The 20852-nt window shown below is 47.1% G+C and overlaps 1 protein-coding gene across 3 annotated transcripts; it reads right to left on the bottom strand.

The window, feature by feature from the left end:
- TOB1 (transducer of ERBB2, 1) lies at nucleotides 16670-20852 on the bottom strand. Of its 3 annotated transcripts, XM_021415046.1 has the most exons (3): nucleotides 20715-20852; nucleotides 19877-20017; nucleotides 16670-18606 (listed from the first exon to the last, which is right to left on the bottom strand). In XM_021415046.1, exon 3 carries the CDS (start codon nucleotides 18470-18472, stop codon nucleotides 17495-17497), a length of 978 nt encoding a protein of 325 aa, XP_021270721.1. In that variant the 5' UTR covers nucleotides 18473-18606; nucleotides 19877-20017; nucleotides 20715-20852; the 3' UTR covers nucleotides 16670-17494. The 3 variants fall into 3 exon arrangements, with proteins under 3 accessions (XP_021270721.1, XP_021270718.1, XP_021270720.1); XM_021415043.1 differs by lacking the exon at nucleotides 19877-20017; XM_021415045.1 differs by lacking the exon at nucleotides 20715-20852 and having other exon boundaries at nucleotides 19877-20531.

The raw sequence follows: 20852 nt of genomic DNA, 5'->3' as shown, positions 1-20852 counted from the left end.
CAGAAGAGGCTGGGTGGGAGGGAGGGGAGCCTGGATCTGATTGCTGGTCAAGGAAATAGCTGCTTGTTTTTTCTGTTGTACCTTTCCTAAGCGTATGTGAGAAACATTCCAGTTCAAGGTTCATAACATTTGTGTGTTCTGCTGAGGACTGCTCCGTGGCGCCGAGCGGTGCCAGCCCCGTGCCCCCCCGCTGTGGGCACTCCTGTCGGATCAGCCCGGGCTGTGGCATCTGTCATGTTCTGGGCAAGCAGTAGGAAGCAGTGAGTTCTTGCCATACCTTCCAACACTGAGGCACTGGGGGATGGATGTTTAATAAAGATTGACTTTATATGGTTCTTTCTTCCAAAAGCTGAAGGATCTTACAAGTGTGGGAGTGTTAGGGTGGCTCTGGAGAGGTGTACCCAGTTGTTCCAGAAGAGCTGAGAGCAAAAAGCATCCATTGCATGGCTTTCCCTGTGTGCATGGTGCTGTGCCTAAGCCTGGGCTCCAATGTGCACTCCGAACTGCATCTCCCTGAGGCAGGAGGAGCTGTGCCATGGGCATCCCATGCAGGGGGAAAACTGTCCCTGGCCATCGCGGGGCACAGGGCTGCCCTCACCAGATCCTCTCTACCTCCTGACCTTGAAGAGCTTAGCTCACCACTCCAAGCTGAAATTTTAGTTCCGCCTCTTAATAAATCCTTAAGAAGCCTAAAATTCAAGTCTGACCAGTCCTCCAGCTGTGGAAAGTACACACACAGGGCCAAGCACTGCAGGATGTCGTTAAAGCCCTTGCAAGGCTAATGGGTGCTTGCATGTGGCTCCTGATCAGAAAATCCCTCTTGCATTGCTCACACTCCCTTGTATGTCCTGCTCTCTGGGTGCACACCTCCAGGTAATCCTAAGGCTGTCAGAAAGTTGGAAGGAAATGCCTGTTTGTATTAAACACATGGGAGAAAAGGAAAAGCCTGCATGATGTTGCTCCCAGCCCAGGAGGTGGGCAGGAGGCCGACCCGTCAGCTGGGCCAGTGCAAGGTGAGGGAAGGTCTGCAGGTCCTGCAACCCGCACCAAGCTTTGCAGTGGGAGCTTTCCCAGCATGGCATGGGAAGAGAGCGAGCAGGGACAGGGGCAGAGCCCACAAAGATGGAGGCCCCCTGGGGGGGGCCTCCCAGGGCTCAGGGATGGAGCAGGATGGAGCAGGAGGTGCTGGTGGACACTTCAGCTGTGGGGCCAGGAACGCACAGAGCCACTTGCCCACTTCCCAGCTGAAAATGAAAGGTGCAGCACAACAATCAGCAAACCCTGCGGCTAAAGCGAGATGGAAACCATCCAGCATATGGATCTGAAAATGAGTCACAGGTTATTGTGCAAACCACCCGCACAGACAAGCTCTATCAGAAGGACAGAATAACAGCAAAAAAGTGATGGTGAGCAGCTTGTGACAGCACACCCAGAGTACAGGTCCTGGCTGGCATGAGGGACGGGTGGCAGGGCAGCTACACAGAGGCAGGACATGGCATCGACACAAACCCAGAGCGGCTGAGGTCAAGGGAAAGAGGAAACTGAGAAGGAGGAAATATTCTCATTGCAGGGGCTGGGGATGAGGTCAGGCAGAGTTTTTGATGGGTGATCAGCTCCAGAAGCAGGAACAGAAGTAGTGACACCACTGGGACGTGATTCAGATGGCAGAGGTATTTAAGAGCTTAGCTCCCAGTTGTTTGGAAGGGAATTAGGGCTCCTGCAAGAACTAGTGCCTGCCATGGGCCTCGGCTGGCACCAGATGGGCACCATTGCCTCCACCTGAAGCACCTCCTGCCCCAGACTGCTGCAATTCACATGGTGTGCACAGAGCAGGAAATTCTCAGTACAGACAATCACTAGGAAAAGAGTACGGCCAGCGTGGATATCTACATCATGGGCGCTGGGAGCTTCTGGAGTCCATGAGAGCCCTTAGCTGCTCTTCAGCTGTGAGTGCATCACCCAGGGTGGAAGCTGCGAGTGCGGAGCCCATGTTTTTATACCAAATATTCTGTGTTTTTCCTTCACAGGCTCTGGTTACTGATTGACTACAAGTGACCTCCAGCTGCCTTATAGATTTACAGTGGCTGTCAAAGGACAAAAAATGAGTCCCATGCCCAGGGTCTGGAAGTACTCTGAATGCAGGTTGCACAACTGAATAAATGTTCCGCCAGCTCTTTAAATCTTTGGGGAAAAAAAAAAAAAAGCCAGCTTGAGCTCCTGATCTACAATGCAAACACCAGTGGGATATGAAGATAACACTGTGGCATTATTGGACATAACTATCAGCCCAAAAGCAGCCCAGCACGCTCAGTTCACAGCTATTTATGGCTGGGCAAATGATAAGACATTCAGGCTTGAGAGTTTAGAAATGGAATGGAAAGTCTTTCAAAGGCTGTTCAGATTTCAGCCAGAAAACCCCAGCTGTGGCGCTTCACTCTTTGCCTATCGCAGTCTCCCTCAGCCAGCAACCCACGGGGCCAGCACCGAGTGGTGGTTGCAGGACTCACAGGGCTGGTTCTCACCCTCTCGTTTGTCACAGTGACAGCCAGAAACGCAGGTGGAAAGGAGGAGGCTGGAAAAAGAGAGAATGAGGAAAAGAGAGAGGAGGAGGAGCATTTCTGCACCTTAAACTGGCACAGCAGCACGGTGGTTGGATTGCATTAACTGGCAGGAAAAGGAAATGCCCCTTCAGAAGTTTGCACCTTCCCCTCCTCCTTTGCTCTGCCCCCAGCACACTCAAAGCAAAATGGGTATTGTGCCATGTGCAAAGGACATTACTTCCTCTACTGCCTGAAATAAATAGAAAAACAACAGTCATAAATCTCCAGAATCAGACAGTATTCACCCAAGGGTAAAAGTAAGAAATTGCTTAACTATTAACTGCAGCAGATAACCTTTGCTTCAGTCTGCTGCAGGAGCAGAGGGCTGGGGGTGGCACACACAGGGCTAATTTTAGAATCGGGTTCCTGGGGACTGGGCACCCAAACTCAGCGAGTCTGGTAAAAAGCATCAGAGAGAGTGAAACTCACCAGGCTCACCAGAGTGCGATACAAAGAGTCTGCAGATGTCAGCGGGGCAAGGGGCAAAGTGATGCTCCAGAACTTTCTTTGAAGCCACCACGAGAATGGTTCGGCTTGGTGGAGCTGACCTGGATTTCAGTAAGGCTCCAGGGGAAGTTTAAGGAAACGTGGCTGCCCTGCAGCAAGATGAGAGGCAGCCTCCTGAGTCAGGGACTGGTTAAACACAGGACAGGGGAGAGAATGGAAGGTCGGCTTTGCATGGGGAATTCATCGGCGGGGCCCCACAGAGCCCTGCGTGTAAGTGGTTGGGAAAAGGGACAGGAGAGGCAGGTTACCAGCTCTGCTGCTGGACCAAGATATTTGGGGCTGCAAAAAGGGAAGCTGGCTGCAAGGAGCTGTAGGACATCGTAACACCCAGCAGCAGGATGACAGAACAGCAGATGAAATACAGTATTGCTTAATAATATACACTGGGTGGAAAAATGAGCCCTAACTGTGCATTGCTATGACACCTTCGAGCAAGCTATCCTCATCTGAGACCTGGGTGATCCATCATCAGATTTGGGAGTGAATTTCCCCAGATTTGCTACTCTCTGTATTCTGGGTCTTCACCTTGAACCTGAACCTCGGCAATCTCACGGTCCTCGGCAGCACTCCCCATACACATGGGCAGGACCCAGCTCTGCCCTGCAATGTCCGACCACAGGAATGCAATTTCAGGAGCCAAACCCGAGCGCCAGCCGCTGCCCAGAGCCCCACGCAGCTGCTCCCACCGCGCTCCAGCGAGCGGGACCCCAGGTCTCGCACAGCCACCTCTTCCTATTTGTGCACAGTTCGTGGTTCAAAGTGAAAACACCTCACGTCCCAGCGTCGAAATGACTCCAGAGGGCTGGAAACTGGGGCAGGAGCTGGCGGCTGCTCCCCGGCCGGACGCGAGATGGCGTGCGGCATCGCGCTGCGGGACCTGCGTCCAGCCCCGGCCAGTGCTGCCCGGGGGGAAGCAGCCTCCCCTGCCGTGGTCGGTTGGCCTCGGCCTGGTGAGTTCAAGTGTTTCACAGACGCTTTGCTATGCAATTTAGATTTTCCGAGGGGAAAGCAGCCCCCACGGAGCTGGGGTCTCGCTTCACTGCTTCAGTCCCTGGCTGCCTAGAGTTACAGCCGGAGAGACTGAGGCTGATCGGGAAAAATAGACGTAGTAGGGATGGCAATCAAATCCATCTCCAGAGCTGCAAGAGAAGGGCACAATGTGTAATTTGCTCGGCACTTTTTGTCTCCCTGTTCGCAGATTGCTTGGTTTCTAAATATATTGGTCCAGTTATTCAAAATTGCTCATGGATCTCTTCAGTGAATAATACTTGACCTGCAGATCATCCGAAAAGTGAATACTGCAATCAGATTCTCAGTTTCTGCTGTCATTTCTAGCAGCTAACAGATGTATATGACTTAGGTAATTAACTCAGGAGGAAACTCAAATTGTATATTTGATTATAATATTTGCAGTTCACAATTTCCACTGTGCCAGCTCAAGAAGTCATCTAATCAAGAGATGGGCAGGAGGATCTTACCTCTGGCATAACGGAAGGGCTGCTTTTTCCGGTCAGTTTGGCGTTAAGTGAAAGAAGAGCTGCTCACAGATACAGACCCGAAGCTGCAGCAGGGGGAGGGCTGAGCACGGCCTCGCAGACCCACACAGAGCCATGGTGAACACACACAGACTGAATGCCAAAAGGTAAACAGCCTTCCACAGCTACAGGTGTGAAAAACGGGACTTACACCAAGGGTGTCCTCAACACCGAGGTCTCTGATAACTCTTTCTCCAGGAAGAGACCTTAAGCTGGAAAAGGCCCTAAGATCGCCCCAGCCCAGCATCCAACCTGACCCCCCGAGTCCCAGCAGTACCCTGCATCCCTCAGTGCCACATCCGCACGCTTCCCAGCCCCCCCAGGGATGAGGCCTCCCCCACTTCCCTGGACAGCCCGTCCAGCTCCTCACCACTCCCTCCATTAAGTTCTTCCTAAAGCCCAGTCTTAACCTTCCTTGTCACAACTTGAGACTGCTTCCTTGCATCCTATCACTTGCATCCTCCCAAATCAACCCTTGGGTGCTTCGGTTCTTCTTTCAATTTGCCATCAGATTGCAGAGGCCTCCAATGACCCCAGCTTTAAGCTGTCCTTTGCCCCCACCAGCATTAAACACATACTCCGTTTTTGTTTGTGAATGGAAGTTTGAGGTCTCACTTAATCACATAATCTCCAAAGCAGGAGCTTTAGGAGATCCGTCAGCAACAAGAAGGCTCACAGTACTACACCGGGGTCAGAAAGAGCAGTGTTGCCATCTAGGGACTTGCTGTGAGCTTTAACAAAGAGAGAGAGGTTTCTTTGGATGAGATGCTCCAGTGTGGCTGTTTGCTTGCTCACTGTAGGTGTGTTGGGGAGGAAGCAGGTCTTGCAGATGGCCTTTTAGGCTTGGCTTTTGCTTTCGTGCCAAGTGAGGAGCCCTGCCCCATGTACATGCAGGAAGCCCACAGCCAGCAGCTGCCTCCCACCGCAGTCTCAGCTCCAGGACCGTGGCATCCCGATACGCACTGCGCCTGTTGCTTACTGATGCTGCTCTTCATGTTTAGTGAAAGTAATTTTTCAGTGCAGAAAAAATGGAAGGAGGATGTGCTGCTTCTGCCCTGGCAGGAGGGTTTACACATGAGAAAATGATTTGTAACAAATGCAGTGTAAGATCAATGGAGCTGCTCCTCTTGTTCGCAAATTATTCACAGTCCATGGGCTTGAAGAGGAAGAAAATTTTCCCTTGTTTTGTAGAATACATATGCACATATTTTTAGTATTATTATTATTATTATTATTATTATTTATTACTACCTTCACTGGAAAAAAACACTCCTGAGAGCACCTTTTGCAGAATTATTTTGGCTCACATGTTGTTACATTTGTAATCTGGAGAGAGGACAAGTTTGGGGTATTTTTTTTTCCCCCCTTTCTCTCTCTTTTTTTTTTTTTTTGTAAATGTCCTGACCTATGAGCCTTCTGTCACGGGTTACAGCCTCTGGGCATTGCAAGGTCATAAAACTTTGGCCCCCCTTTCCCTGCAGAGTGAGTGTGGCATGGGAACCGCTCCTGGGTTTTGCTGGGGTAGCGCAGCTCCTACAGCCTCACTCCACCAAAGCCCCAGTTTCATCCCAAGGAGCCCCAAAACCTCCTGTTCTGCGTGAAGCTCTGAGAACAATCCCCCCCAACACAGAATGCTGCAGGCTGAAGCCCTCGTGTATTTATACTGTTAGGTTTTTTTTTCCTGGATAAATCTTTATTTTCTCTATTCCACAGCTGGAATGGAAAGGCACCGCTGTGCCCTTGGCAGCAGGCAGCTGTGCTGCTATGTGTGAGACGTGGAGCCCTCACCAGCCAGGTAAGCAAGGCAGCTCCAAGCTCAGCTCTTGCGGTAGCTGCGTCCTGCAGAAGTCATGCAGCCTCATGAAACATGCATTGCAACAGCCTGCCTAACAAAACCTAGCAGTCTGTTAAAAAGAAGGAAAATATTATATTTTTGCCCTGAAGATCTAGGCAGTGCCAGGTGCTAAGTAGGTCACTATTCAAATCTCTGTCTTCGTTACAGATGTGGGCATGTGTGCATACTCTACATATTGATTTGTGCAAAGCATGTAACAGACACAGAACTCATTGGCCTGTGAGCTCAGCAAACACACAATTGCTCTGCAAATCCATTATTGGTAGCAGCAGTTGGGTTGCTTGCTTAAATAAATGCATTTGCAAACTCTTCTGGGTCTGCTTTAAAAACACCAGTTTGTTTGCACGGTGCAGTGCAGCCAGCTCCACTCCACAGCCTTCCCCTGGCCTCGAGCTCAGGTGCTTTCAGCTTTGCATACAGGAATTCCAAACACGAGTACATTTTTGCAGACATAACTACAAAAAAATAAATCTCTTTTGATTTGTAATATATGAACAAAGCATTGTTTTGCAGGGCAGGAGCTGATGTGGCACCCTCAGCCACAGGCCCCAGTCCTCAGGGCCTGCCTTGGCCCCTAGCAGGAGTCAGACTGGCTCCTTCTGAACCCTCACGTTCACTTCCACACCTTAAAGCAAAAGAGAATGCCAAAACAAATAGCAACCCGCAGAGGAGGGCTGAAGTGGGGCTGTTCCCCTCTTCTGCAGTTCCTTCGTCCTACTTCATTCCTCGTTTTCCTCCCTTCTCTCTCTCTTCCACTTCCTCCCGCTACCTGCAGAAACGCAGTTACCACAACACAGTACCACTGAAAAGTTTTAAAAATATAATAATAAAAATCCAAAGGAAGAGAGCATGCCCCCGGCGGCCCATCTCCCCACACCACACCTGCCATGCTCCTCGGCTGCACCCAGCAAACATCAGCACTGACATTTGTCACGTAGTTTTGGGGCATCCCATATCCTCAGCTCCATCTTGTGGGCCCGTTGCCATGAGGGGTCCCTGCTGTGCGGTGCTTCAGGCCTCTCCAGCCCCCCAGAACCTAGCGGAGGGACACATGCTCTGCTAGCAACCTCCCGGGTGCTATGGGTAATGCAGATCTTCGTTTTCCTTCCTTTTGTCTCAGCTCACTTGTCCCTGTGCTGCAAAGACACAGTGCTGCCCCACACACCGCTTACCCGCTTGGCACCTCCCGGCTCGCCCCACAGAGCAGATTTGTGCCGCCATCTTGTTCACCCCACACAGATTCATGCTGCCATCTTGTCACCCAACAGCCACTGCTGTGCACTCCCGCTCAACCAGTGCCCCTTAAAACAGCCCCACAAAGCGTCTGTCCCCAGTTTAAGCCCATCCTGATCAACCAGAGGCCATTGAATGGGTCAGAGAATGAATTACCTGCCTCTCCCTTGTCTTCCAGCCTGCCCAGATACACACTGTGATGGGGAAGGCTGGGAATCTGATACAGGCTGCAGCCCAGCAGTGCTCATGGGGAGTGAAGCAGCAGCTCTGGGTGAGGATAACTGTGGCAGTTATATGACTAATCCTGACATCTATGGATGTTTTCCCCTGTGCCTCTAATAGTTATGTGATCCTAAGCTTCCTCGAGGAAAACAAGCCCATTCTGGCTAGATGACTAACTGCTAGCAGATAGCACGTATATTTTTCCATATCTGATGAGAGAACAACATGTCCTAGACAACAGTGCCCCACAGAAATGCTTGCTGAAGCCACTGAAAGCTGAGCACCTGAGAACAGCTAGGTGCTCCCAAAAAGCAGGTGGGAGCCATAAAAGCAGGAGCCCCGCTCCCAGTCTTTTCCTCAGGCCAATGTAACCCCGGGACTGGGAAGGGCAAACAGGCATTAAATGGCCCTGGGGCTCCCCAGAGAATAGGCAGTGTCAAAACTCTAGTTCTGAGTGCTGTGGGAAGGAGTCACACCAAAGGCTCACTGTCCCCATCTCCGCCTTCACATCGCTCGCTTTCTAGTTTCATCGGGAAGACATTCAAGCACACAGAGTCCATTTCTGCTGGCAGCAAAACTCCAAACCCAGAGATCTCTGACCAAAATGTACACAGAGTACATTACCCACAGCCCACACATAGAGAGGAAAGTGTCACTGGTGGCTAAAGGCAGAAATGCCTCACATAGTGAAGGTTTCCCTCTCCAGACCGCCCTGGAGGTGAGCGTGGTATCCTCCTCCTGTGCTGAGCTGCAGTGATGGAGCATCATCCTCTCAGTAAGTGTGGGTATTCTTAGACTAATAAGTTCCACAAATGGTTTGTAAAGGAGCTTGCTTTGCCTGAAGCACCTACTTCTTCTCAAGCCTCCTGTGCTGCAGTGCAAACCAGGTTGCTAATAAAAATCAGTCTTTAATTTGCTTCCTGAAGACAGCTCACAAAATACATGGTTTATTTGGGAGTGTCTGTATACTCTTCTATTTCTGTCCTTTTTATTCAACCTCAGAGAGCAGCAAAAGGAACTGTGAGTACACAGAGACACAGCCCTGCCCTGAAGAGATTACAGTCTCAATCAGATAATGCACTGCAAATTATACGTGGTGAGGCAGAGACCTCAGACAAGCTGAATGGGGAGCAGGCTTGGTTTGGGAAGGAAAATGGGAAAAACAAGTTTTAAGGAAGACCTTGCAGGAAAGTAGAATGAAAACCTGAGGAAAGAATCTAGGAATATCAAATGTATGAGAGAAGTTGTACGGCAGAACACTGAAAAAAAAGAACTGAATTGTAAAGATGAGATCCAGAGCCTAAGTTTCACTGACTTTGGGCACCAAGTTTCACATGGTGCTTACACTTCTATTAATTAGGCTAACAGACCACCTCCACTAGCTCCTCAAGGCTATGCCTTTGTTTGTAGGCTCAGCTGAGCAGGAAGAGGGACAATGGGTGCAGCACTGCGTCGCAGGAAGGATGGTGCCAGATGTAAGTGAGGCAAGGGCAGGGAGTGGGGACATCGTTTATTAGGGCAGCTGGCACACTTGGAAAAACTAGACATGCTTTCAGGCACATCAGGCTTCCTTGGGTCTGAAATAGAAGCAATAACCTTAGAGCTAAATACAGGTTGAGAATAATTGTTCTGAGTTAGACTTCATTACATTAATGAATTAGGCAATTTGAGAGAAAGGATGATTGGTTCATGTTGATCAAAGGGAGGATACTAGTCAGAGGACAGCTGATAATGTCATTTATGGCACAGAGTGGGGACGAGAGAGATGAAAATAATTATTGCCTTGGGATGGCTGGTGGTAGCAAAAATTATACTGTAATATGCAATCAATATCGCTGTGATTTTTATATCCTAGAGTCAGGAATTCTAGTACTCAGATGGTCTTTTGAAGAAGTTCTGGAGAACTTCCTTAAAGGTTAGGAGTGAGAGGTCAGAGACATGGTGGCTGATCTGTCTCTGAGTGTTTCTGTCCTTTACCAGTTTGTAGGAGTTAATTTGGGTTGGTTACCTTCAGTAGTTGCCACTGCCAGCTGCTGGATCCGCAATCCAAACTCCACACCAGTACAGGAGAGCAGCAGACAGAAGGGCAGTGGTGCCCTCAGTCATTCAGTACCATTTAGAGATCTGATTCAGTTAAGCAGCTGTGGTTAACTGCCAGCACTCATGAGTTCATTGACGTTCATGTTCCCTGTGAAGTGCCAGTCCTTGAGAACCTGTGACTTCCTATGGATCTAAATTTTCACCTAGCAATTAAGATTTTTGTAGCCTTGTATAGAAAAGCTAGACATTTCTGAAATTTATTTAAATTTATATGCAGAAGATGAGTTGATATGGTGCAAGGTTGATTATCATTTATATTTAGCTCATAATTTCTAAAATACTCTTGGAGGCCTGGATCGAAGCTTCTTAAGTGATTTGGTTTGACAACACTGATGGAAGTCTTTAAGGACAGCGCTGTAACAGCCTAGAAGACACAAGCTGAGAACATTGTTCTGTATTGTACAAGAATGGAATATCAGTTGTTCTCAAGTAAAAGATATCTCTGGCTCAAAGCAGTTAATCACTGTAACATGGGATTCACATATCATCTGCAGGGTAGTAACTGCCCTGGGCATTAACGTTTTCAACCGCTGTCAGGAAAATCTGCGCTCTTCCCACTAAGCTGCCAAACCGAGGTGCTATATACACCTGGCCAATACCAAAAGATGCAGACAGACTGAGAACCTGTTGGCTTCAGAAATAAGCTGCAGTTATCTACAGCATCTGAGACTCAGCAGGGAGCTAAAGCTCAGCTATGGGCTCAGAAGTACAGAAACCAATTCTGGCAAGGCTGGAGCAATCAGCTGCAGACTGCTCAGGGAGTTCACAGCCAGCGGCAGAAGCTGGTAGCCCTGTCTCTGTGCTTGCATGCAGGATGCTTAATATTATGGTCTAATGAAAATCAAAGGGGAATTTGTTTTAGTTTGTAAAATCTGTATGCAAGCCTAATTTTGACCGGCAGCAACTTCAGTGAGTAGGCTGGTGTAACATTTTCACATGATTTGTACTGGAGGAATATATACTTCTATATCTATAGAAACACCCACAGAAATTCTTTTAAAGAATCACAATAGCTGGAATGTGAGATCTCGCAGCTCTGGAGGCTTTCTGCTCCAATGGTGGGTGAACCAAACTTCAGAGCATGGACAATGAGAATTAAGTGTTTTACTTGTATATGCATGCCTTACTTCTAAATGGAAAGGTCACATACCTTAACTGAAGTGTACAACAGAAAAGACTCAGCTGAAGGCAGTAGAACTGGGGAGCGATAGGTCAACCTCAGATGTTCCTGTGGAAGACAAATCGGATGTAGTTCAGAACTGACAGCAAAAAGGCAGCGATAGCCAGCAAACATTCAACACTTGAATTTCAAGGCGACAGAGGAGGAAACCAGCACAGAAAAGGGCGGTGACTCACCCAGAGTCAGAACCGAAACGCGAGTGCCCAAATTGCCATCCATTGTACCACATTCCTCACTGAGCTGCCACCTCTCGTTCCCATCAACAGGACTAAAAGCTCTCGGGCTGTTGTATTACTGGGCACGGTTGCCCAAGCAGCAATTTCACCCAGTTTCATAAGATTGCAAGCATCTAATGTAATTCTTAACTGTATTCTGACATTCAGTACTTCCTTATGCTGTCTTTTGAGATAGTGAGGTGGAGCCCCGGCCTAGCTGGGGCAGGAGGCAGGGACCTTTGTGGGGTTGCAGCCTCACGTGCTGGGGTTTGCCACAGCACAGCAGTTCCTGGCACTGCTGTGACACAGCATGGAGCAAGTTCAGTGGCAAGGTCAGAGACAAGCCGGGTCTGGGTGAAAAGAACAATGACATGAAAGCCTGGCTCAGCAAAGCAGAGAGCAGTAATGAACACAGCCAGTCCTGCTGAGGATGCCATGGGAGAAAAGACCAGGAAGGGGTTATGGATGTAGCAGGGAATGTAGCAGAAATGCTAAGTCAGGGCCTGAAGCAGTGATGGAGCACCTGGGGAAGGCAGGGCCAGCCCAGGGGAGCTCACATGCGTGCAGTGAACCTGAGTGACCGGAAGAGGTGAGCCAGGATGCACCCCTTCGCAGCCCTCATTTCAGGGTTGGCAGTGGTAGGCAAACTTTCTTCTTTTGTTTCTGCATCCACAGCTGCTGCATTTGGGCTTCCCCTCATTTGCTGTAGCCTAGGACTTTGCCACCCCACTATTATTGCTATACTTTCCATCGCATTATAGCATTACAGGAATTAATATATTCTGCCAAGGAAAAGAGGTGGGTTTCTAGGGTTGTTCTCAATCGCATTAGTCCTGTTGCTATAACCTTCTCGAAGCTTCTCCAACAAGGCACTAAGCCATAATTAAGGCACTGCATTCCCTGAGTTCTCTTTTGTTTTATGCTATGGGTAATCTTTAAGCTAAGGGGAACGCGGGATGCAGCTCAATGAGCTCCAGGAGGGCACGGAGCTGACAGGCTGTTTAAACGTAATGGTGCCTCGGCTCTCAGAGGAGGAGGGGATCTCTGATTTTAGGCCTCTGAAGCGCTCAGTTATCAAATGAAAACTGCAGTGAGTTCCCTCAAAACTGCAGCCACCGATGTTACGGATTGCTTTCAACAAACAAAAGATGACAGAATAAAGGATGGGGGTGGGGGACGTCTGCATTGTATGCCAAGGTTTTTCTAAAAATATTTTACACCTGCTATTCGTTGTGCACACTGATCATATTTTGTCTGTGAGGTAAAGAACTCACAGTGCCAAGGGGAACATGGTTTATGTTCCTGAAGCCTTAATGCTTTTTCCCTTCTGCGAGTCAAAACTCCTTACTACCTTCGCTAAAATAAAGCCAAGAGGACAAAAGTCATGCACACGCTGCCACGGTAACAGTTTAACCATTCCTCTTGCTGATCTTTGGAAACAGTCCCTTCAGCAGGATTTTACCGCTCTGGCACTTCAATTTAGCAAACTTTTTATGCAGCTCATGAGAGGAACGGAGCCAACTCTGTACACTCAATTTAAATCAACTTGCTGATGGTAGAAAAAAGAATGCTGAACCGTCGGTTTGCTTCATCTGCTCCAAAACTACCAACACAAACTCTGAGGTATTTATTACTGAAAGTTAATAGAACAGTCTGGGGCATGAGCTCAGTGAATGAACTCTGGTTTGATCCCACGCCGGCTGAAAGAGCTGATTTAACAACTAGTTGTTTGGTGACTTGATATTTCAGAAGCACAGCAGGACGGTTTGCTGTCACAGGCTGCTGCGTTTTGTGGCGCAGGGGAGCACAGGGCCGTGCTGCTGCTGGGCGAGCATCTGCCTGTGGCCTGCAGCAAGATGGTACCAGTGGTGTTTCAGAGCTTGCTGATTTTGCACGGTGAAGAGCAGGGAATGATTCTTTTGTGACTTGAACTACAGTTTGTGTAAGTTAGGACCCTTCTGTTGAAGTTGAAAGAACCACAAAAACCTGCACTCACCAAGACTGCGATGCCAGGCCAGCCCGTGGCCTCCGGGTTCACCACCACAGGAGGACTGAGGAGAACATGACGTGGCAATGAAGCACGATGTGTTGTGAACTCGACCCATGAGCCGGCTCTCCCTCATGAAAATAATCACGTCAGTTTAATTTTGGCTGCCACAACTAGATCCAGGGTGAGGTCTGCCATTCATCCATGCAACAAACGCAGCTGAGACCGAAGCTGTCGAACCCTCCCTGCCCCGCCATGCTGAGAAGCCCCTGAGCTCAGTTTCACCGATCCCCCATTACAATTTTCAAAAGTAATCATCTTGTGCTGAATTGAGTCAGCCCTGCAGATGAAAGTGCTGCCATCCCTTATCAATTGCTAACCAACGCTTGAACATTAACCTTGTTTTAATGTAACATGATTATTTTTAAAAAAGTCTTAAATAGAAAAGCAAATTAGTATAACCTTCATTACAGTTATAACCTTGTCTTCGTAGGTAGCAGGCATGGCTTAGGTCAGTCAAATTCCATAAATCTGGCAAATTTAATAATTATTGTTTTAGGTTTTGCGCTCAGTTTGTTTAATCCTCATTGTAGGAAGAAAAATGGATATTTTAACAAATTAATCATACAGTGGGGAAAAAAAACAAACCCTGGTAACTACTGATTTTGACATTTTATAAAACCAGAAGAAATACCTTGAAAATACAGCCTTTTATCTTTTAAGAGATCTATACAAAATATGGGTTTAAGCAATAAATACAAGAGGTAGGTGTGCTGCAGTAAATGCTGGCCTGCAGTCATTCTAATTTCTCTGACACTGACATGGCTGTGGTCAGGATCAGAGCCTGGCTGTGGTTCAGAAGTTAAGCGGAACACTGTTGCTACTTCACACTGATTCAGGGACTGTTTTTTGAAACTTGTGTTTGGCTATAGACTTTGAATGAAGAGACAAGATGCACTAAGGGGGACGCATACTTACAGTATCACAGCAAATCAAAGACATCTTCTGAGGTTTAACTTGCACCTGCAATTTTAAGGAAGTAAACTGCATGTTCACAATAGAAAACACAAAAGAACTCGCACAATTGAGCAATGCTTCCTTTTTTCATCTTCACTCCATCTAGGCCCTTTCTCTGAAAGCAAATGTGCTTACCTGAGAGCACGGCTGCAGGAACAGAACACGGGGTGCATGCAAATCAAACAAGAGATTGACTGGGCACTCATTCAGAACAGTATGTTGCAATGGCAGTGCTTGACCCAACAAATTCAGCACCAAGCCTTAGTAAAAGACAAATAAGTGGACGAAGCGGACTGAACAGAAAACAGTAACATCTTTAATTTCTAGGAGTAAGAGAACACATTAAAAATGTTATTTGCATTCTACCAGAGCACCAAATGTTTTTCCTCCAGATTGTCTCCTTACAAAGCACCATAAACAACCCAAGAAGGACAAAAACCTGCTTATTAAAATCCTTATATTACGAGGTGCTGCTGTATGCAGGCACCCATAAAAAATAATAAAGATCTTTTTTTTTTCCAGAGTTTTCTCCCGGCAAAGACTGCCTTCATTGCAGAGCTGGTTACGGTGACAGCGAACAAATCAGAGCAGAAAGAGGGTAGTGCTGCTGGATGACCTTTAAAACAAATGATCTTAGCTTAAATCACAGGAACATAATTACAGAACACAGTCTCCACTCTCACAGCTGCTCAACCTCTTAACCAGGTTAGTGATTACTACGTTGTAATTAGTAAACTTATAGGAACCTTAAACTTCAGCCATATAAAGAGAGTAATACACAAATCAAACATTCTCCATTTTTCAATATTTTTTGAATTATACACAGTTCAGGGGCTTTTTAGAAGCAAAAGCACGCACTTAAAATTAGTGATACGCTTTTAAGTACGGTTCTGCCCACTGATGTGCCGTTAGTGAAAAGATAAACCAGATGGCAAACTCAATAAAAAGCAGCAGACAGATGAATGCCTAAAAAAACGTTCACTCCACTATTGCTTTGGAATTGGTTGTCATGGCATTACAAATTGATAGCACGGTCAGCCTCACACCTCCAACCCATCCATTTGCTAGTGCAATACTTCTTCACAGCTTCACGCTGTCCAAAGCAAAGACCTCAGCGCTGTAGAAACGCGCTCATCCTTGTTGCATGAGGTTATTTCCACCAACTCTCTGTTCTACTCCCACCAAACTGGGTTGGTATGCGTGTGGCATTGGGGCAACTTATGCCTTTGATAAAAGCAAGTGCATCGGGCAAGCAAAGAATGATCTGCATTCTGAAATGCCAATTTCAGAACGGTGAAGTTCACACAGTGTTAATACTGCACTCCCTTTGTAGCTCAGAATTCATCATTAAGAGCCAAAGGACAACCCACTTAGCATGCATCTTCTGTTTGTACAACTGGAACTCGGATGGAAAGTAAGTTGCTGGTTAAGAGTTCTGCATTAAATAAGCGAGTTTCTCTTCCCCATGACAACGTCCATTAGCAAAGAACGCTATTTATCAAAAAGACAGAAAAGAGAAAGGGATGCCACGGAAAATCTGGTTTTTGTCACCTTCTGCATTCTTTGTCCTCCCACTCACATTCATGTTTTGAAAATCTATTAAGTTAAAATTGGTAAAATCCACTGGAATAAATCCCTTAGATTGTCACGTTGCTGTTGCATTACATTTCTCATTTTAATAGAGGCAAATAAAAGGGAAGTTTACAATGAGTTCAGTAACTGTACATCAGCACTTTTATTCAGCCGAGCCTCTGAGTTATTCATCCCCAGCACTGCAACAGAACGCTGATGCATTGGTCTGGGACCTCCCGAGATAATAGTTCCAATCCACTCTGCTCACACAGAAAGTGAGCTGCACTGAGTCACCTGAGTACCTTCTAGATAGGTCACATCACGCAGTAACTCCACACTCACGCCGCTTGTAGTCTTACTTCTCCAGGGAAAAATAACTAATCACCTTCTGACTTCAGTAAGCCGCAGCTACAGAAAACAAGCCAACATTTGCTCAATGGGAGGCAAGCAGTTAATCAGGCTGCGTGCTTCGTCAGACCCGTGTCAGGTAAGCAACCCATTATTGTGGTGCATCAATAGGCAACCCTCTCCATCGCTCCTTTGTGATGCACACAGTCACCTTTGTGCATGATTAGCACTGCCCACACAATAAACACAGCACCCCGACTTCAGCAGGGCAGGGAAAGCACAGACCACAACAGCCGGGTAATTTTAAAGGATTTTAATACAAACTTAATATAAACTATTTCAGTCCCTCTTAACATGTAAGACACTGACTCAAAATACTTTTATACCTTTTTTCAAGTATTGCACAATGTAGGTACAAAATTAATATTTACGATTACATTTTCTTCCATAATATATAGCAAAAATCTTTAAACTTTTAACAGAAAATACAATTTGTGTTTCTTTTGAAAAAAGCAAATATTTCGTACATTTTTAATTCCACCACTAAGGAATATTCTGTACACAACTTTTTATATTTTTTTTTAGAATTGATGTCTTTAAGATGGATATCTTACAATTTCAGTAAAAAAAATACAACATGAAGCTGCTGCAGCTGTCACAGATCACTGTAGTAAAAAGATATAAATGCAATACCATGTTGTAGAAACAATATATATACTCTGATATTTTACAAACTTTGTACTAAATTAAATTATACAATTAGAAAAAGACCAATAAACCCACTTACTAGCGCCAATTTTTATATATATATACATATACGTTTGTGTGCATATATATATATACGAAAAAAATTAGCCATGTCCTTGCTATATCTTAAATACTGTAAGAGGCCATATCTTGAGAGTATATTTTTTTTAATGTACAGTCAGTATAAAATAATTTTGTGCTTGGTTGGCAAATGAAAAAATGATGCATGTTGTATTTCTCTAACCAAGCTTGAATGTATTCATACTACAAGCCTTAAAAAAAAAATCTCAAGAGGTGGAAAAAAAGATACACCCTTGGGTACGTGCATTTTTACTTGTACAATAGTATTTACTTGTATGTCACTTCTGTTTTATTTTTAGTTAGCCATAACTGGCTGGAATTGCTGGTTAGAATACTGCATGTTGTTTAAACTAAAATTCAAGCCATCCACAAAAGACTTCTCATTTAGACCTCCATAGGCTGCGAACATATCAAAGGCATTACTGTACTGGAGAGGACTGAGGTTAAGGGGGCTGTCACCAGGAAATATGCTACTGGTGCTACCTTGACCCTGCATGTTGGGGAAAATAAACTCCTTTGCGTTAGGAGAAAGGGCAGAAGTCTTCTGCTGTTGTTGCTGCTGCTGCTGATTGCCTAAGCCAAGCCCGTAGAGAGAGTGCATGGAGGAGGAGAGGGCTTTCTGCTTCAACAGGTCATTGACATTCAAGCCAAGGTTGGTGGGAGAAGTGCGGGCGACCTTGTTGCTACGGCCGCTATTCTTCATTTTGGTCGAGCCAAACTTGGTGGCAGCAAATGTGGCAGTGGTGAAGGTTAAAGGCTGAGTGGAGCGGGGCATGAAAGTTGGGCTCACAGCAGCAGAGTGACCAAAGGGAGGAGAAGGAGAACTAGACACTGAAGATGCTGGGTCACTAATTGGCATGAACACCTGGGCCTCTGGGTTAAAGCTGTTCTTGATTTCCTTATCCAACTCACATCCATTTTCATTATCATCCACATAAAGCACTTTCACTGGTCCCTTTTCACCAATTTGGTATGAAACCTCAAATGGGTCAATCCAAACACTAAGATCCTGAGGCAAGTTGCCACGAACATCATCAATGTCCAAACCACTCTCTTTGGATGCTTGTTCTATGACTGGGTCCACTTTCTCCCCTATATGTATACATCTAAACCCTGATCCTTTGTATGGCTTTTCTGGATACCAGTGCCCTTCATACTTCTTCTTAAGAAGTCTTTCAAGCTCTTCACCAAAAATGTTGACACGTCGTCTGGGAAGCTTATTGTACAAATATGAAATAATAAAATTGAGTGCTACTTGGATTTCAAGCTGCATAGCTGCTATGCCACAAAGGTATAAGTCTGTTTCAAAACACGAAGAAAGTGTTCAAGATGCCACAGGGAAACAAAATTTCCTTCAAAGTGCTGATGCTAGTTGATTATTATCCTTCACCTTGAGTGCTCTTGTTCCTTTAAGAAAAAACAAAAGCAAACACATCCAAATAAGGAAAGATAAGATCAAGGTCCGAGGCCTATTCTTTCAGCTTCACTTTCTGCATAAAATAGGTTATGTTTTAAGTGAAAAAAAACCACGAACTATTTACGTTCATGCCTGCAAAAGGTGAGGGTGTCAGCTACGTTCGGGATGACTTACAAACAACCCTGCAGAAGATGCACTAGGCATGTGTTTACATACGCAGCATGGGGTATTTCAAAATAACATGAGCTTGCAGTTTAGTTATTCACAAAGCGGCAAGTGTAATTCTTAAGACATCACTGAACTGCCAGGTCTGTCAAGGGTTCAATTACCAACCCGCATTTGGCTGATTTATAGTACTCAGCTGCAAAATTTAGCACCGGACTATTAGTTTAGCTTGAAAGGTCCTAGTTCCAGGATCATTTATCACCTGGAAGTTTGCAAACACAGTGGTCACACCATAAGCTGCAGAAATACAGAAATATTTTCAGTTGCTTTAGAGAACTTCAGACAAGTAACTAAAACTATGCCACACACTTTAATTCCAAGGCAACCACCCGCACAGACTGCTGAAATTACGCTGCGGACTATGCTGCACTGGTGAAGTTGCATCAAGCGAAGAGAAAATGTCCACTGTACGTACACAACACTTCTTCCTTTCCTCTGAACAGCTACAATGAGAATGCAGGCAATGCATACAAAATAGGGGCACTGATTTCCTGCCATAGGGATGGCAGTGACTGTGAAATTAATTACAATACATAAATTGTTCCTCTTCTACAAAATACTCCATTACAAATTAAATATACATAGTGCATTTTCTACAGTCCAGATTTCAAAAAACCTAGAGCCAATGCTGGAGCCAGCGGGGCTTTTCACAGGCCCGGTAAAAAACAACAGCCTTTCTCCAGGACTCCATTTTATATTTAATATAAAATATGGTTGTCGGCCCTTTAAAGGACAAGAGAGAAAACAGCCATCCGAAGTTAAAGAAAGGGGCAGAAGCAGGTATCAGCACACGCACCGCTAAGGAAAACCCTGCAGCGCTCTGGTACGAGGCATTCAGCCACCGGGGGCATAAAAAGTTCCTACGAAACAAAACGTGTATTTTGTGAAACGCCCAGCAAGAATTTCAATTGAGGGTGTGATTCTCCGCACTGCCTCTCTAGGATGAAAATTTAGCGTAGCTGTCACTAAAGATTAGAGAAATCAAAGTCAGTATCAAAATCCCATTATAAAAAAAAAAAAAAGCTTTGTATTTACACTGTTATTTCCTGCTCCAAGTAATCTCCTTTTAAAGGCTGGAACACTATTTCCAAGCCGCTCGCGCTCTCCCCAAGATGGTATGGGAATATGTGACAGCCTGCACGATAAGGCGACCTTTAAACGTTTGCTGGATCAGCACTGGGTGGGGATAAGGAAAAGATCAAGGGCAAACAGAAGATATTTACAAAAGGGACACAATCGGTGCAGAAAAGCTGATTGGGTGGTTTAGAGGGGGCATTTAAAAATGATTTATTAATCCGTCTGTTTTGTTTCCCCGCCTCCGCGTCCCTTAGGAAAGCAGCGATCCTTCCAGGGCGCAGCGGGCAGCGCCGTGCGGGGCGGGCAGCCCCAACTTCTGCCCCTGCGAAGGAGACGGCGCTCCGACAGCCCCGGCCCGCAGCGGCGTTACATAACAGGCGGCCGGGGCTCATTAGATTTCTGCTCACAGCCCGGGGAGCTCCGGCGGCAGCAGCGGCGGGAGAAGGAGGAGCGCTTTCCGGGCCCATAAGGGAGAACACGGAGGAGGGCTGCGCGGCTCCAGGCCCGTTCCCCGCGGCGCAGCCCGGCGCCGGGTCCCGCGGGCGCTCGGAGCGGCCCAGCGCTTCGTCAGCCGGAACGCCGCCTCCTCCCCGCCGAGCACGGCCCCTCCCGGCCCGCGACCGTGCCCCGAGCCCGGTCCCGCCGTCCCTCCGCCCTCCCCGTCCCGGCGGGGCCGTTCCCCCTCGCTCCCGGGGCAGCCCCGGCTCCTGTCACAGCCGCAGGGCCGCGCCCGCCTCAGCCCCCGGCAGCGCCCGTGCCCCCAGGGCGGCCCCCGCCCTCAGCGAGCGGTACTCACCCGGGGGTGCGCGGGGGGGGAAGTGCAAACGATCCCGGCGGGGCTGCGAGTGCTGGGGGCGGCGGGCTCAGCACCCGGCCCCCATCTCCGAGAGCCGCTGCGTCGGCGAGGACGGGAGGGGAGAGACGCAAAAAAAAA

The sequence above is a fragment of the Numida meleagris genome, chromosome 17 (assembly GCF_002078875.1).
Source record: "Numida meleagris isolate 19003 breed g44 Domestic line chromosome 17, NumMel1.0, whole genome shotgun sequence".
Classification (NCBI taxonomy): domain Eukaryota; kingdom Metazoa; phylum Chordata; class Aves; order Galliformes; family Numididae; genus Numida; species Numida meleagris.
The sequence above is the reverse complement of the archived record's forward strand: the minus strand, read 5'-3'. Positions and strand labels throughout refer to the sequence as shown.

What these genes read in the sequence shown, in the direction of transcription:
- TOB1 (XM_021415046.1), bottom strand. Translation starts at nt 18,472, where the DNA reads ATGCAGCTTGAAATCCAAGTAGCACTCAATTTTATTATTTCATATTTG.